We start from the raw sequence: 16,874 nt of genomic DNA, 5'->3' as shown, positions 1-16,874 counted from the left end.
AAAAAGGCAGGGGTAGGCATATGATAAAGTAGGATAACAGCATATTTTTCCCCAGTTTCCTTACTTCTGTTTATTTGCCCAACAATAATAGTGACTGGAAAATGGTATGGATTAAAAGTTGTTTGAGAAAAAGTGAAACAATGAAATATAAATGTTGTTCTTCATCTTTTATAACGTTAAGTCTTTACCTTTGTAATTGTTATGCATATCCCATGTTCTATTAAACAACTCTGTAGTTACCAGAATCCTGTATTGTTTTAGTTCTAGGCAGGGGAATTGATCTCTAATGTTGAAAATTCTCTGTATAAGCCTATTTCTTTCTTCTTCCACAAGATTTTTCTCTTTCCTGGAAGGTTTCTCACCTGATTAAAGTACTCGTTATCAAAAGATATCTTAGCTGTTCCTGACTGTCGAATTCCAGAGCCATAATCAGGAGCTTCTTCATCAGCTAATAGGAAAAATATAAGGAAGGACTGAGTGAGACTACATATGAAGAGGAGGGGAGTAAACATTATTGTATTATCAAATAAATAGGAAAGTATTGGAGTTATACTGTTTGAGAACTTTAACATGAACTGAGACAGTGAATAAGATCTTTTGAAAAAGAAATAATGAGACCTAAGTAGTAAAATCACATGGGGCTGCTCCCAACTCATTTAAATTTCATTTAGATTTACCAACCTCTTTTGCTCAAAAAAAATTAACTTACTGCCATCAAGTCGGATCCAATGCATAGCGACTCCTTCCCTTGGGTTTCCAAGGCGGTATTTCTACGGAAGTAGATAGTCTAATTTTCCTTCCGAGGAGTGGCTGGTGAGTGTGAACCGCCAGCCTTCTGGTTAGCAGTCAAATACCTTAGTTACCTAAGGCATTTGACTACTAACTGAAGAGACTAGTTAATAAGGAATCAGTTTTATTCTTGAGATTGCCCAATCTCTTATCTAGAAATACTGATCCCTTTCCATCTTGGCAATAACACACAACAATATTTGAAAATACCACACTGTACTTCTGGAGGGGACTTCCATAAACTCAATATTGGTGACTGTAACAGGTTTCCATGGGGAAAAGGCTGAAAGGTCACTGAACAGACCAGAGTTTGGAAGTTAAGAAAGAAAAATGACAGGAAATGGCCACATTCTTTCCTCAGAATGTAGGATGGATCATGGAAAAGTGGCAAATACCAGTATCTCAATCATGCGTTAAAAAACAACAGCCAAAGGACAAAAACGTCTATTGGAAGTACCCTGAGATAAATTAGGCACGAAAATGTCCTGAAAATCCTTTATTACTTCTAAAGCTGTTAAAGAGAGACATTAAACAAAACATAAATGACTTTCTTAAAGGAGTTGTGAAAGTTTTATCCAGGAGTTGTGAAAGGAAATTCCTTTATCTAAGTATTCTAAGAATAGCAGTAGGTTGGACTAAATGGAGCCTATTTATGATACGTGGGAACATCAGCTGGAAAGGAAGCAATAAAGGCTTTCTCCTAGAAACAAAAAGTCACTACAGTTTACGTGTGTAATTGAACTGAGGTCTATATAGAACTGGCCTGTTTTGTCTCCAGGCAAAGAATCCACAGCTCTCGTTTCTGAAAATGGTCACCTACCTGCAATGGCCTGTACAGCCACACGCAGAAATCCCCGCACTTCACCCTTCTCACTGACAATAGCCACCCTGTGGATCAGGGGCACTGGATATAGCAGATTGCTCAGGTAAACAAATGCCCTAGAGATAGAAACCGGGCGATGAACATCAGAGCACCCTACAGAGAGAAGCTGGCTTTCAGATTCACTGAGAATATCGTCATGAAACTGGGAGCTGGCTTCTGGGCTCTGTCTTAAGACAGCCTCCCTGTTCTGCACTCAGACTGCTTCAATTTGCTTCTTCAGCACAGATAATACATAAACAAATACCAATGCTTGTCATTGTCAGAGCAGTTGACAAAGACCAACTTAAACCAAATTACTCTTTATAAAAATACCACTGTAGGTAGAAGAGTAACAATTGGAAGTAGACTTTCAAGATACATTTAAAAAAAAAAAAAATATATATATTCAAAATCTTTAGGAAAATTGCTAGGAGGGTTGGGGGGTAGGAAGAAAGGGAGTCCACTAAAGAACTTAACCTTTTAAGGTAAGGAATTATAAAGAAGTTTTGATTTGTTTTGTTTTTCCCCAATAGATAAAACAGAAGTCAGAGACAAAAAAAGAAAAAAAGAAAAAAAAAGGCAGGGAAATTTAACAGGAACAGAGTTAACAACATTGAAACAGATTTTATGTCACTACATTATGAGTCTTTATTTTCACTCTAACAAACGCCTACTAGCTTTAGGCAGGGTGACTAATACAGTGAGGAAAGCAAACACATACGGGCAGAGAGGCTAAGCAGAAATTGCTGAGTAGCAAGTTTAGAGGAGACTCTGAAACAGCATCCAGACAAGTGCTAAGGGCGAAGAGGGTTGTTCCCTAAAAGGGTTTGCTTTGGCCTCTAGAGTCCTAAATCTAGTTCTGAAATGCCAAAATAGAAGGTAAATTACATTTTATATTTCAAATGAACTAGCAAAGTCCTATCACATTCATATGCTTTTTCTTCTTTCAGTATTTTGTAGCTATTAATTTTTCAAAAAGCAATAAAAATTGATGATCACAAAGCTTAAGAGTGTTCATTCTAATTAGAAGATGGGAAATGGAATCTAGTTCCCACTGTTACTCCTGTCTTCCCACTTGGTATATGCTGATCTTTGAACACAAACAACAAAAAAAGACAAAGAGCAAACACTAGCATCAAGAAGTCAAACATAACTTAACATGACACATATGCCTATCTACATCTTTTCCTGCTCTGAAATCTACTTTAAAACAAAGAAGAAAGGAAGATGGAGTGGATATTTGGGGCTTCAACTAAAAGTAATGAAAATAATTCTGAAAACAGGCAAAATGCATCACACACACAAAAAAAAGTTAGTGAAACATAAAAGCATAAATGAAATATGGATGAAAAATATAATAAAAACAATTGCAAGCAAACATTAAAGCAGAACAAATGATGTCTACTTCCCTTTCAGTCTGCTCCAAAGAGGGGGCAATGCTAAGAATGGAGGGCTAAAGTTGTGTACAAAAAGAAGGAAATTAATGTCCTCTAAAAAGGATTACAAACAAGATCACCAAACACCAACCACTGTCACAGAGGTTAAAAGACTAAGAGCTGGCATAAAGTACCAAATGGATAATTTCGCCTCCCAGGTCAGTACACATACAGACCTCATTACCTCTTAGGACATTTCAGCCAGACTTGCCACTTTCAATTGCTTGTCCACTTATAAAGCCACTGTACACGCTCGTCCACTGCCTAAATTGCCCATTTTATGCCTTCGATTCCACTCTTTAATTTTAAATACTAGAATTGGCCCAAGGAACCCTAATGTTGTATGTACCCAGCAACACTGCTGTTTCTTTCATCACTGCTATAATTTATATTAACTTGTGTGATTATTTATGTCTGTCTCACCCACCAGACTACGTCTGAGGGTAGGAACCATGTCTGGTTTTGCTTGCCACTGCCTGCAAAGGGCCTGGGGTACAGTAAATATACTCAGTAAATATCTGGGTGAGTGACGGAACAAACATGTCTATAAGGGAACAGGAAAATGACTTGCCTTCTATCTTTAAGCAGAAAAATGCACTGCACCAGAGGCAGAGAAGCAAAGCCATCCAATTTTGCACTAGAGGGATTTTTCAAAACCATACTTACGATGGACATTAACTACATGGAACTTGCTTAAATTCTTAACTATACTTATTACCTTAAGAATAGCTCTTTAAAAACAAGAACCTTGCTTTTTAAGAATGCTTTCTACTTAAAGGTACCGCATGTTACAGTTCACACATATTCATAATAATGTACTGTTTAAACATACATTAAAGACCAGAATCTCCTTTTTGCTGATGGCAATGGTAAATCCAGATGTGAAAGTACAGAATCTGACACAATGTATTCTTGCAGATTTCTCTTTTTAGAAAAGAGAATTCTGCAATTCTAAGGTAGTAGTAACAGGGATCACTGAGTAGCACTGTGACTACACAATTGCACAATCATGAGATAGCTGCCAGTCTTATTATCAGAAGATAGTCCTTAGCCAAAATGCATGCTGTATAAAAGTTCACCTCGAAAGCTTTTCAAACTAAAACACTCTTGAGAGTCCTCCTATCTTGACCTAGCAGACTGAAGGAGAAAAGGGATGAGAGGAGAAAATGCAAAGGATGTATTAGGAGAAAGGTCTGTGAAGTTACATCAAAAAGGGAAACAAATTTTGTCAACATAAAGAAAAGTCAGCATAGTTATGGTGATAGTTAGAGAAAGAGTTATCAGTTCAGGTACCTACAGAGGTCACAGAAGAACCATTTTTTTTTGGCCCCGTTTTAACCCTTAAGAGTAGATTAAATAGTTAACATTTCTTCCCAAATGATGATGGATGGTTCATAATATCCCAGCATGCCATAAGAGAATAGCTAAAGGGACAAGCTCTTTTATTTTTCAAATAAAGATTCACCAGAGGCAGCCAAGGCCAAAAAACAAAACCTGCATATGGAATTTCACAAGAAACTGGAAAATTTTACAAGTGCATTATATTTGTAATTATATGCCAATAGGGGAAATCCAATCCTGTGAATCAGAAAGGCAGGAAAAAAATTTTTCCTTTTACATACATAATGACCACTATATACCTGGGTGATGCTGCACTGTTGCTATTAATTTGGTTTATACACAAGAAATATATCAAGGGCAAAAATGGGCGAGCTATCCTTTGCTTTACTGCCTGCTGTGATTTCTCCTCTTCTCCCAACCTCTTTCTTGCAAGGCACAGTTAGTTTTAGAATCTGGGAGCCCAAACTAATGAAAAAGGTCAATTCACAAGCCACAGCTCCGTAAGTATTTTATCTAAAATTTGAAGTTATTGATTTATGCCTAAATTTATATCGTATATGATCAAAATGAATACAGTCAGTGAATTTCCTCAGGAAGTGGGATTTTGATTTAAGTTTCCAAGTAACTGACTCAAAATATAAATGCTTCCGGGCAGAAGCCTTAACCAGGGATTTGTCTTCCCAGTGTGGATGACAGAATCTGAAAGATGAAAGAGATCTCTAAGGCTTTCTTTCCCCCTACCTAACTCTGCATTTTACACCTGAGAAGCCACAAGGCCCCACTTTTAAGTGCTCGTCCTAAGTTAGTAACAATATTATAATATGCTACAACAAGGCTAGGAACTGAGGATCCTCCTGATAATTAGTTCAACATTCTTTCCATCACACTATGGAAGATGCAGCTACCTGTTCCTCAGCGTGTGATGGTTTAGAGCACAAATAAGCAGCTTTACAAGCTGTGCAGCTGGCACAAGTACAAAGCAGTTTATGGCCAGAAGTGTGATTCTAACTTCTGACCCCCAAAGAATAGGATGGAAATGTGCTGAATTGCATGGACAGTCATAAAACAAAGAAGGCTTAATTGTTCCACATACTGCGCATAGAAATGCTCTTCTCAATTAGTATTAAAACAAATCCACAAACAAATTGATTCTAAACATCTACTCTTGGTGATACACAGCAAAAAAATATCTAGGGCTATAAATCCTTGTATGCTTATTAATGAAATACTGTATTCTACATGCCCCTTTGCCACTGCAAAATCCAGAGACTAATACTATGACCCATAACTGTAACTGAAACTTGCATTTCTATAAAAAAGCTTTTCTTCTTTCCATTTCTATATTATGTATTAAATTATTATCAGCTGACCGACACTATAAGCTAAGTTTTAGCAGCTTAAACCTCTGCCAGGTCAGAAGTCTCACTGCACTTTATTTTTAGATGACTGGTGCTTGTCCATTTAACACTGACATAGTCCCTTATTTTTAAAGAGTTCAATAAAATGGGTTCTAATACACCATTAAAATTACATTGAATACCTTAGAACCTGAACAAACTTTTTGGTTAATGTAGTTGAGTGCTGCACTGTTGAACTTGTAACTAAAACTACTTCAGCTTGAAGCCTGGATGTAGACAAAGACACCAGTATTAGGAACATGTGCATGAAGAGTTCTGGATCACTGACGCATGTACAAACTGAGAGTCAGAGACAATGCTTCAGTTTGGTGAACTAAACTCAACACAATGCAGCTTCGTGTAGTGCTGAACAAATACCTTTTGTTCTAAGTGTCAACAGATACTTTTCAGTGATTTATCATTCTAAAGTTTATAGGTAGTATGTTAGCAGAAGCCAAAGACCTATAGATAGGTTCAGTGAAACCAGCCATAGAAAGGAATCCATTATTGTCACAGGGGAAACCTGACTTTCCTGATTCTTTTTAGGACTCAGTAGACTAAGCAAAAAATAAACCTAGCCCTAATCCTTATTCCACTTATGTCCTCTTCAATCCTACTGGTGCCATGAATCCTTACTCTAACCTTGGCCTTGTTCTGCTCTCTTTTTCACCCATGTATGTATCCCTACTCATACTTCTCTTAAGAGGAAACACCTAGACCACAATGTCCTTCTTTGAACCCATTACATTTTACTCTTAGATTTAATTACTTTCTCCTTTGGGGTTCTTCTCTCAGAATAAAATTATTGGGCAATTTAAGGCAAGGAGTCCCCTGCTGTAGTAAAGTCTTCCTATGTTGCTGCATGCCGTAGTGAGTAGACTGAGAACTTCTCAAACAGTGTTTGAGGTCTCTCTCTAGCCAGGTTGCATTTACAAAGGGTTTGTTGCATTGGACCGAGTGTTCATGAATTGAATTGGCTAAAGCAAGATTACCCAAAATTGCACAAAGAAGCCTTTACAAGAGCTGGTCCCTTTTTGCCTTTCTCACAATAACCTCACCAACCTTCCCACTAAAATGAACCAGGGGGATCGGTCGTAAAACGGGTCATGCCCGTCACTGAAGAGATCTGATCCCTCCTCCGTCCCTGCGTCAGAGCCGGTGTCATCCACGAATGCCTCATCATCAAAATCCTCCATCTCATCTTGCTGTTCGTCAGCCAGCTCAGTGATGTCGGAATCGGCCGTGGAAAAAGTGGGGGAGGGTGTGCGGTCGGCAAGGCGCTCATTCACACAGCCGTGGAAAATGGGGGAGCTAGACACCAGGTAACGTGACGACAATTCACACAGCCAGGGAGAGAGGAATAGTTGGTTAAACAGAAGCTATGGGTGCCAACAGGACAGAACCCACTGAGGAATCAACACAATAAAAGCAAGTGGAAAAGCAAAAGGCTAAAATAAGCATAAATCATCTGCATCAGGGGAAAAGAAACAAGGGCAGGCTGAAAAAGTTATGCAAGGACTGATCCTTAGAATAAGAAAAGCAAAAGAAATATGTAAGTAGAATAATTCCAGGTAAATACTGTTCTGTAAAATGTTTATATTCTCCAGTTCACACAAGAGATCAGCATCTAGTCCTCAAAGGAACCACTCAACATGAAGGAGAAATGATAAGGATTTACAATTTTTTAACAAATTCTCAAATATCTTGGAACAGGAAAAAATATGCCCAAGCAAGTACATACCTTGCTTGGGAGTTTAGACAAGTTCGGCCAATTGAGCTGTTTAAAAACTACTCTGCTATTAGGGGAGAACCTCCTTTTTGACTTAATTCATTAAAAATTCCCAGAGGGCTTTTGCAATTGAAAAACAATTCAGATTCTGAAATCACTAAGCTCAAAACTTTGTATTTCCCTCTTTTTATAATTCTAAATCTCTAAGAACTTGATTCAATAAAGACCTACAGAGCACTATTTGCTTTCATTAAACGTTGAAAATAATGTATACACAAAAGAGGTTCAGGTATTCCACCAAGGTGTAGTTAATTATCCTTGGCAAAGACTAAAGCGAGATGAATTATTTAAAAAAAAAAAGTGAGGACAAATCAGATCACAGATTGCAGTCTGATAAGTCACACTATGGTTATAAAATGCACAGGATACAGATCCAGCTTTTCTTTTTCTTGTAAATGTTTTTTGTTTAACTGCAAGACATTTCATGAATGAATTGAGAGGCAGGAAGAATGTCAAGCACTTTGCTTCAAAGTTTGATACTTAAAACAAATATGCATGTTGAACAAAAACAAAGGGAAATATAATGAACAACATAGTAGTTGCATATACAGTAGTTAAGATTACAGATGGGGATTTTTTATATTCTTTTTTTTTTTTTTAAATTCTATAACACTTCCTGAGGTTTTAAACAATTAAAATCAAACCAATCATTATTTTAGAAAGAAAACACTAAAAGAATCATCACTTACCTTCCTACAAGTTTGAACCAATGGAACCGGTCATAAAATGGATCACTGCCAGTCATAGTGGTTTCACTCTCATCTTGGGAACTGGAGGCCATCTCCCCTGCCCTGTCATACATCTCTCGCATCAAATCCAGTCTCTGCCTAGGTAGATATAAAGCAATGGGTTAATATTATGAGATATTAACATTAAAATTTTGTTTTGGAAGCATCTTCCATAAAAGAGAAAAACAACAACAACAACAACTAAAACTTGCTCTAATTATTTAATGCTTTAAAGAATGAAGGCCAAAAGTGCTAAACCAAAACACTCAGTATCCAAACAAAAACAATGTAGTCCAATGGTGTAAGACATCTCAAATACACTACAACAGTAGGAAAAAAATCCTGTGATTTGGAAGCAAAGGAAGCTAAAGTGTAACTTGCCTGTTTATTACTGGTCATCATAAGGTTCTAGTCAGAAAAGATGAATACTTACTAGATCCCAGATAGAAATGGATATCACAAAATAGAATCACTTAAAGTATAAAAGGAAATGGATGGATAGTACTATCATTGGCCAGAAACAAGCATTCAGAAAGCACAGAAAAGGAAGCAACAGTGTCCTCAGACAGGAGAGTCAGAAGAAACTCATTTGGACAATTCATTAGTAAGCATGAATAATATTCTCATACTTGAGTTTCTCTAGAGACCAATAATGTGTTGCTCCATTCTTCAGATCCTGGACTTCTACTGCTACCACTGTACGAGGGAAAGGTCTGTCTTCGTGAGTTTTCTCCATCTCAGTGGGAAGTAATTCAGGAGGCAACGGGGAGTACAGTGTGTCAGTCAACAGAACAAACTGAAACTGCACCTAAATGGGGGGGGGGGGAAATCAATCACAATGGTCCTTTTATTTTCAGCAAGAAGTTCTCAGAGACAAGGTGATATAATCATGCCCAATGGGGAAGAGGTAAAATACAAAGTATATGGTCAACAAATAGTTAGTGAATAATTGAAAAACAATGGTCATTTGTATATTAATCAGAGAGAATAATCCTAATTTTAAACCACACTACCAGCCTAGTACAATGTTTTGACATAGACTAAAACCTTGACTATTATATTTTGGTTGACTGAATGCAGACTTTCACAGAACTTATACAGGACACCAGAAGAAGCACCCAAGAACGCATCTCTAGTCCCTCACTAATAAAAATGGACAAAAAAAGCATCAAGGTTTTCCATTCTAAATTCAGAGGATCACAACAACTACCCTTAAAAGTGTTTGCTTTAGGTAAGTGCTTTGCATACATCATGCCATTTGTTTTTCACTACCAACCTAAATTTTCACTAACAAATACTAATTAAATGCTGGGAATAGCAGTATGATTAAAAAAAAAAAAAAGACATCGTCCTTGCTTTCATTTAGTATACACGAGGCTGGGAGTGGTTAATAATCACAAAATGAGAAATTACAAGATGATGAACACAGAACTTCCTAGAGAACAGCTGAGGGGTTGGTGGCTCCACCCACCCAGAGGTGCCTGGGAAGGAAGTCCTGGTGACCTGCTTCTGAAAGGTCACACAGCCTTGAGCGTTCTTTGGAGGAGCTCTACTCTGCACATGTAGGCTCAACACGAGTCACAATCAACTCAATGGCAACTGAACAATAACAACAATTGGGGCGCCTCCACTTAGAGTGGGCAGAGAAGCTATCAAGTAAAGAAAACATCTTATTCTCATTTTAAAGAACTAGAACACAGAGCCCTAGAGAAGATAAGGAATTTTCTGTGCTCTTACCTACTATACAATACTGCTTCCTGTTATAATCTTAGTATTCAAGAGACAGTTCCACTAGAATGAATCTAAAATTCTATGTGAAATTTTGGTTTTTTTTTTTTTTTAAAAAGATGCCATTTATTGGCTTTTACCATGTCTCAAACCCAAACTCAGTGCCACTGAGTCAATTCTGACTCATACTGACCCCCACTAGGTTTCCAAGGCTGTAATCTTTATGGAAGCAGACTACCTCATCTTTCTTCCACGGAACAGCTAGTGGGTTAGAACCACCAAACTTCTGGTTAGCAGTCAAATGCTTTAACCACTACACCACCGGAGTTCCTTTAACCATGTCTAGACACTGTCTTAAGGATATAACCGCCAAAAGGTTGGCAGTTTGAATCCACCAGCAGCTATACAGGAGAAAAGATCTGGCAATCTGTTCCCATAAAAATTATAGGCTGGAAAACCCCATGAGGCTGTTCAAGTCTGTCCCATAGGGTCACTTTAAGTCAGAATTGACTCAATGAACACAATAGCAAAAACTATATTAAGTTCTCACTTGACATGTATCAACTCTTTATTACTCATCAAACCCCAGGGTAGTAGGTGCTGCCATCACCACCATGAGGGAACAAAGGCTTGGGGTTTTTGAGCTCGGATTGGAACTTGGTCAGTTTGGGTACAGAGTGCATAGGCTTGTCCACAACATGATATGGCCTCTCAGACTTTAGAAGAAGTGCAAATTCATGGGAAAAGGGTACATAGGGCTTAAAGATGGAAACTTATGATAGAAACCTAAAAGAAAATTGATGCAAGCCAAGCATTTTTCTACTGATAAGTTTCTTTATCACTTGCACTTTAGCACTAATGGAATTACAGTGAAAAGCAAGATGAAGTAAAGCCATCTTCCTTTTGCCAAAGGTTAAAAAAGAGATACACACACACACATATGTGTGTGCATGTATACATATATATAGGAGCTCTGGTGGAGTAGTGGATAAGGTATTTGACTGCTAAATGGAAAGTCAGTGGTTCAAACCCACCAGCTGCTCTGCAAAAGGACAACTGGGTGATCTACTTCTGTAAATATTTACAGCCTAGGAAACCCAATGGGGGTCACTATGAGTCAGAAACGACTCAAAAGCAATGAGTTTGGGGTGTGTGTGTGTATGTGTGTGTGTGTGTGTGCATGCATACACCCACACACACACAGTCTCCACATTTATAAAATAAGCTAGAAAACATCTGTTATTTTTCATTTCATTTAATAAAAATTTAATTAGTACCTACTACACTTTAGGCAAAGGTACTCTGATGGCATAGTGGTTCAAACCCAGCAGGTACTCTGTGGGAGAAAGATGAGGCAGTCTGCTTCTATAAAGATTTCTAGCCTTGGAAGCCCTATGGGGCAGTTCTACCCTGTTCTATAGGGGCACTATGTGTCAGAATCAACTTGATGGCTGTGGATTTTGTTTGTTTGTTTATGTTCCAGCAAGGAGCCCTGATGGTATAGTTAAGCACTTGGCCACTAACCTACCCAGCAGCTCCATGGAATAAAAACTTGGAGATCTGCTCCCATCAAGAGTATAGCTTAGAAAACTCTATGAGGCAGTTGTACTCTGCCACACAGGATTACTATGTGTTGGAATCTACTTGACAGCACCTAACAACATGTTTCAGGTACACATGTTAAATAAAGGCATATACATCCACTCCTCACTTAGTAACATGGTTAGGTTCCAAAGATGAGGTTGTTACATGAAATCAGCATTACGTGAGAGTGGGGGCCACACCCTGTCTTCAGCACTGGTATCTACCCCCAATCTTGTCATTCTCAACTCACTGTGCCCCCTTCTCCCACTGCCTGAGTCTGCAGGGGCTGGGGTTGTTGGTTAAGTGTTACCTGCCGTACCTCTTCCCAGTGCCATCTGTGGCTGGACTAAGATATAGTGGACAAATAGGGGAAGATGTCCTGTGGAAAGCTGGCCACCATCCTTTGTGTGGTCCAGTCACTGCTGGGGCCTCAGGTATATCATTCAGGGTGGCCCGTGAAGGGCACCCTGGGCTTGGCTGTGACCCTGTGTAAGGCCCAGACCATCAGAGGTACCACCTGAGATTTTTTTCACAGTTGTAAATGTGAAATATTGGATAATGAGATTGTCAATAAGGGAGGAGCAGGTGTATAAATCTGCTTCATAGCATGACATAGCTGAGTTCATCCAAGAGAAAAGTTAGTCTAAGATGCATCCACATCAGGCTCGGCTTTGCCTCTAGATTGTCTGCATGCTCACTGCCCTACATACCTTCTTCTTCAATTCCACACTGATGGCATTGGCTTCCTTCAAGTAAACAGCATTGCCCCAGAGTAAGTCCCTTAATGAAGTAAACTGGTGAGACTTCCATTTCCGGAAGGCCCACTGGGCCAACTCAAATTCATGCTGCGTCCAGGGAACTGAAAGAGCAAAGGAAGCAAGCACATTTAATGGGGATCTCCTAACTATGTAGAAATTATATCCTTCCTCTACCTTCTCTTGATACTTTTATCTAGTTAAAGTATCTTCCAGTTTTTCTCCACTCAGCTGCTTTTGTTCTTTTCTTTTTAAAAACTTACTAAATTCTTTTGACACTATGAAAGTGATTTATACATTTCAGAAAACCTTAAAAATTCTGTTTATTTAAAATAGTACATCAAAGAAATACATTTCACTTCCTTTTTTTTAAAAAAATCTCTAATGCGTGGCTTACAATAAAAAAAGTATCTGTGGTATGTTGTACAACTTCCTATTTATCTTTTTTCTTTCAAGTAGAGAGAAAAAGAGTCACTTCACTTAGATATTTAAAAATAAAGAATTTATAAGAGTTCTTTCAAAGTTAATGTGACGTCTTGAAATGACTGAGACTCTGAATGGAAGTTAATAGTGTTATTATACAACAGTAACTAACGATAAAAACCCTCATCCAGCTAAGGAATTCTAGAAAACCTCAGCTCAGGCATGACTCAACATTGTGATTAAAAATCTACTAGAGACAGCTTCAAAATACACTGAGGTATCCCAAAGCCCTAGCTGGGAAATCACTGACATAACCGTAACTCAGAAAATAAAACTGAGTATCTTACCAAAGATTAAACTCTATCTTTATTTGTAACAGATACATGAACTTCGTATGTAAGATAATACGTTACAATATAAGTCAACTGTCTTAAGAGATTTACAATGACATTTATAAGGATGAAGCTTGTGCTCAGGGACCTTGTGAAGACAGAATACTATCAGCTCCACCCACACCTCACAGAACAGAGCCTATGTTCTTGGTACTGAACATCTTTTAAATGATCTTTAATTATTTAACTGTAGGCTCAGTAAAATATCAATAAATGGTAGAGCCAGCTATGAGGAACCCAGGTTTGATCACAAAACACTAATAATTCAGATCCAAAAGGTATATAGGAAATTTAGTCTCTAGATTTCACCTTCTTCCTCCTCTTCTTCCTCTTCAGTAGTGTCTGCAGCGAGGGATCGAGTCTCAACCTGCTTCTGCAAGGCCTGCAATTTACTCTCATAATCCTGAATGAAAAGAAATGAGATAACATGTAGCAGAGAGAGGAAATAAGAGGGAAGAAAGAGAGAAATGGAAAGAATATTGGGAGAAGTAAAGAAAGCAAAGGGAAAAGAGAAGAGACAAAGACAGGGAACAGTAATAAAAGGACAGAAACAGAGAAATTCTTAGAAAAAACCCACAAAACACGCAAGATAGTCTATAATGGAAAAATGCTAAAAAAATTGAATTGCAGTTTCTCTCCTTCTACTTCCTCAAAGATTCAAGAATTCTTTATTTAGAGCTGGGGTAGGAAAAGGGAGGGATTTTGAGGGAAAAAAATGCATGTTCTTTAAATGTTAAAGAATACTTAAGCAACAGTTTATACAGCCAAGTATTCAAGAAAAACAATGCTGGAAAAGTCCAAGTTCACCAGTATCACCAAGAGTCTCAATTATCTAAGTCTTTGGATGGGAAAAAGGAGAATTTTAGATATTAAAACTCCCTATGGGTGAAAAATTACTTTTTTTTTTCAGCTATAGGATGAGTTTAGCCTTTAGGGAACTGAAAGTTCATAGTACTACTAGAATTAAAATAATTTATAGATTACATTTAGTTATTCAAGAAAGATATTTTATTTCAAAAATACAATGTTTTAATAGAAATCAGATTCATTCTTCATTCTTCCATCTACTCCATTCATTCTCCTTGGAGGCAATATCACCCCCAAGAGGGCAAAAAATGTTCTTGGAGGATGAAAAACATAAATATGCTTACAATACATAAAATGTTTACCTGTGACATTAAAATTTTATGGTGGGAAAAGATTAAAAATGTCTCAAAGGGCTCCTGGATGTGGGGGTTGATAATAAAAGTAAGACGGAGAAACAGTGATCCACTCTAATGGAATTTGATTTTCTTAAAACAGAGGGGAAATGAAGGAAGATTCAAAAAATTTTTTTGTCCATGGGATGGTCTAAATATAAGTATGTTTCCAACTGCTGTATTTACATTTCTATTTAAACACGTATGATTCACAAATAATAAAAAAATCAACACACATGATCTAAAATAACACACAGAAATAAAGACATCTTAATATACACAAGTCTGGAAAGAGACCGGGAATAGTTTCCCAATTTATTCAATTTGATAATGTATGTAAAAAATTAATGATGAACGAGATTTATTATATTAATCTTCTTAGAATAAATATAAGTATGTTCTGAAGGACGCATCATTTGGTGAATTTTAATGAAAATAAACCAAGTAGGGTAAGAAAAGAGATGTTCAATAAGGAAATACCAAGTCACAGCATTTTAAATTATACTGCCGCGTTTCCTCCTTTCTTTGGTTCCTTAGGAGTGACCCAATTTTACAGGCTGTCAAGAGAGAGCGGGTTAAGGTATGACCATGTATTCTATTTCAAGTTGAGCTCTCCAAGTCACAAATCAAACATTCTCTGCATTCACAAGCATCACTGAAAGCCTCCAGAGCAAACTCCATCACAAAAGACGCTCCCAAAGGCAATGCTGAGAAGGATGCAGATATTCTCTGAGGCTCAGGGCCTTTAATCTCACAAAGGAAGCGTTCTCTCTAGTGGGGCTGGCAGTGATTAAGGGCCAATGACACAGCTCTATTAAATATCTGAACACACTTTTTAGGAGACTATATATTATGACAAAAAGAAAGTAAACTAGTAGGTAAAAGGCTTAGGTTTTGGTCCTGGCACCTTCCTTCTCTTACTAGCCTTGTAACGCTGGGAAAGTTAAATCCTCTCTAAACCTCACTTCTATCATCTTTATAATGAAGATTTTAGTATTTTACCAGCCTATTACATAGGACTGCTGGAAAGATCAACTGATGAACCATTTAAGAACACATATGAAAGTCCTTTCAAATGGTAAGCACTATTAAAATGACAATGTCTAATTAAAGTTTCCTTTCGCACTCAAAAAAACAAAACCTAACTCACTGCTGTCAAGTCGATTTGACTCATAGGAACCCCTCCTTGGGTTTCCGAGATAGTATCTCTACAGAAGCAGATTGCCCAATCTTCCTTCTGAGGCGGGGCTGATGGGTTGAACCACCAGCCTTCTGGTTAGCAGTCAAATGCCTTAGGCACTATGCCACCAGAGCTCCAGTCTAGCACCCAGGTCATGGTTTCTAAGTGCCATTCCTCTACTAAAAGGAATCAAGGGCTTTTTGGGAAAATGGCTGATTCTGCATTTGGAGCAAAGAGAATACAAGGTGAGCCTGCAAATATCTTGTGCCAAAAAGCAAGGGAGTACTCAAACATAGATGGGGCCATTTCAACAAGAGTAATGGGAAATGAATATAACATACGGCATATAAAAAAAGAATCGTAAGTCCATAGTATACTGAAAGAGAGAAAAAAGGAAAACTGTTCTTTACAGAAAAAAGATGACCCACCAGCCACTCCTCGGAAGGAAGATGGGGCAATCTACTTCCGTAGTGATACTGCCTTGGAAACCCAAGGAGGGGTTGCTATGAGTTGGGTCTGACTCGATGGCACATAACAACAACAACAACAATAAATGCAAAAGGAGTGAAAATTAGAAAATCACCATATCGTAATCCTCAATGTTGCAATGGAATGAGGCAAGGATGACTAAAAAACAAAAACCAAACGTACTGCCATTGAGTCAATTCGGACTCATAGCGACCCCCTTTGGGCTTCCAAGGCAGTAGGTAAATCTTCATGGAAGTAGCTTGCCCAGTCTTTCTTCCATGAAGTTGCTAGGGGGTTTGAACCACCAACCTTCTGGTTAGCAGTCAAATGTCTTAGGCACTGCGCCACCAGAGTTCCTCAAGGATTACCAGTAAGTGCTAAAACAGTCGAGTGAGATACATATAGGAAACAGATTATTTACAAAACCTGAAAATCCTACCCTCAAAATTACTTATTTAATAAGAGGGGGAAATGTTATATCTACAATGGAGAGCTCTGAGAAACATTACACTAATCAAATGATTAAATCTAACACTGCTGATAGGAGCTCTGGTGGTATAGTGCCTAAGGCATCTGACTGCTAACCAGAGGGCGGTGGTTCAAACCCACCAGCCACTACTCAGAGGGAAGACTGGGCAATCTACTTCCGTAGTGATGTTGTTGTTGTTACGTGCTGTCGAACTGGCCCTGACTCATAGCGACCCCTTCTGGGTTTCCGAGGCAGTATCACTATGGAAGTAGATTGCCCAACCTTCCTTCTGAGGAGTGGCTGGTGGGTTTGAACTGCCAGCCTTCTGGTTAGC

At 38.1% G+C, this 16,874-nt stretch overlaps 1 protein-coding gene across 1 annotated transcript in view; it reads right to left on the bottom strand.

Moving 5' to 3' along the window:
• KIF1B (kinesin family member 1B) overlaps positions 1 to 16,874 on the bottom strand; it is a 232,230-nt gene that overhangs the window by 53,002 nt on the left and 162,354 nt on the right. Inside the window, exons 22-28 of the mRNA XM_042781192.1 lie at positions 13,534 to 13,627; positions 12,365 to 12,513; positions 8,972 to 9,150; positions 8,304 to 8,441; positions 6,888 to 7,136; positions 1,610 to 1,728; positions 363 to 448 (exon numbers count right to left, since the gene is read on the bottom strand). Of these exons, the coding sequence (XP_042637126.1) occupies positions 363 to 448; positions 1,610 to 1,728; positions 6,888 to 7,136; positions 8,304 to 8,441; positions 8,972 to 9,150; positions 12,365 to 12,513; positions 13,534 to 13,627 (1,014 nt within the window). The remainder of the gene's footprint in view (positions 1 to 362; positions 449 to 1,609; positions 1,729 to 6,887; positions 7,137 to 8,303; positions 8,442 to 8,971; positions 9,151 to 12,364; positions 12,514 to 13,533; positions 13,628 to 16,874) is intronic.

This window comes from Orycteropus afer, unplaced genomic scaffold (assembly GCF_000298275.1).
Source record: "Orycteropus afer afer isolate SDZICR_OR568_19922 unplaced genomic scaffold, OryAfe1.0 scaffold00094, whole genome shotgun sequence".
NCBI classification, from domain to species: Eukaryota; Metazoa; Chordata; class Mammalia; order Tubulidentata; family Orycteropodidae; genus Orycteropus; species Orycteropus afer.
The sequence above is the reverse complement of the archived record's forward strand: the minus strand, read 5'-3'. Positions and strand labels throughout refer to the sequence as shown.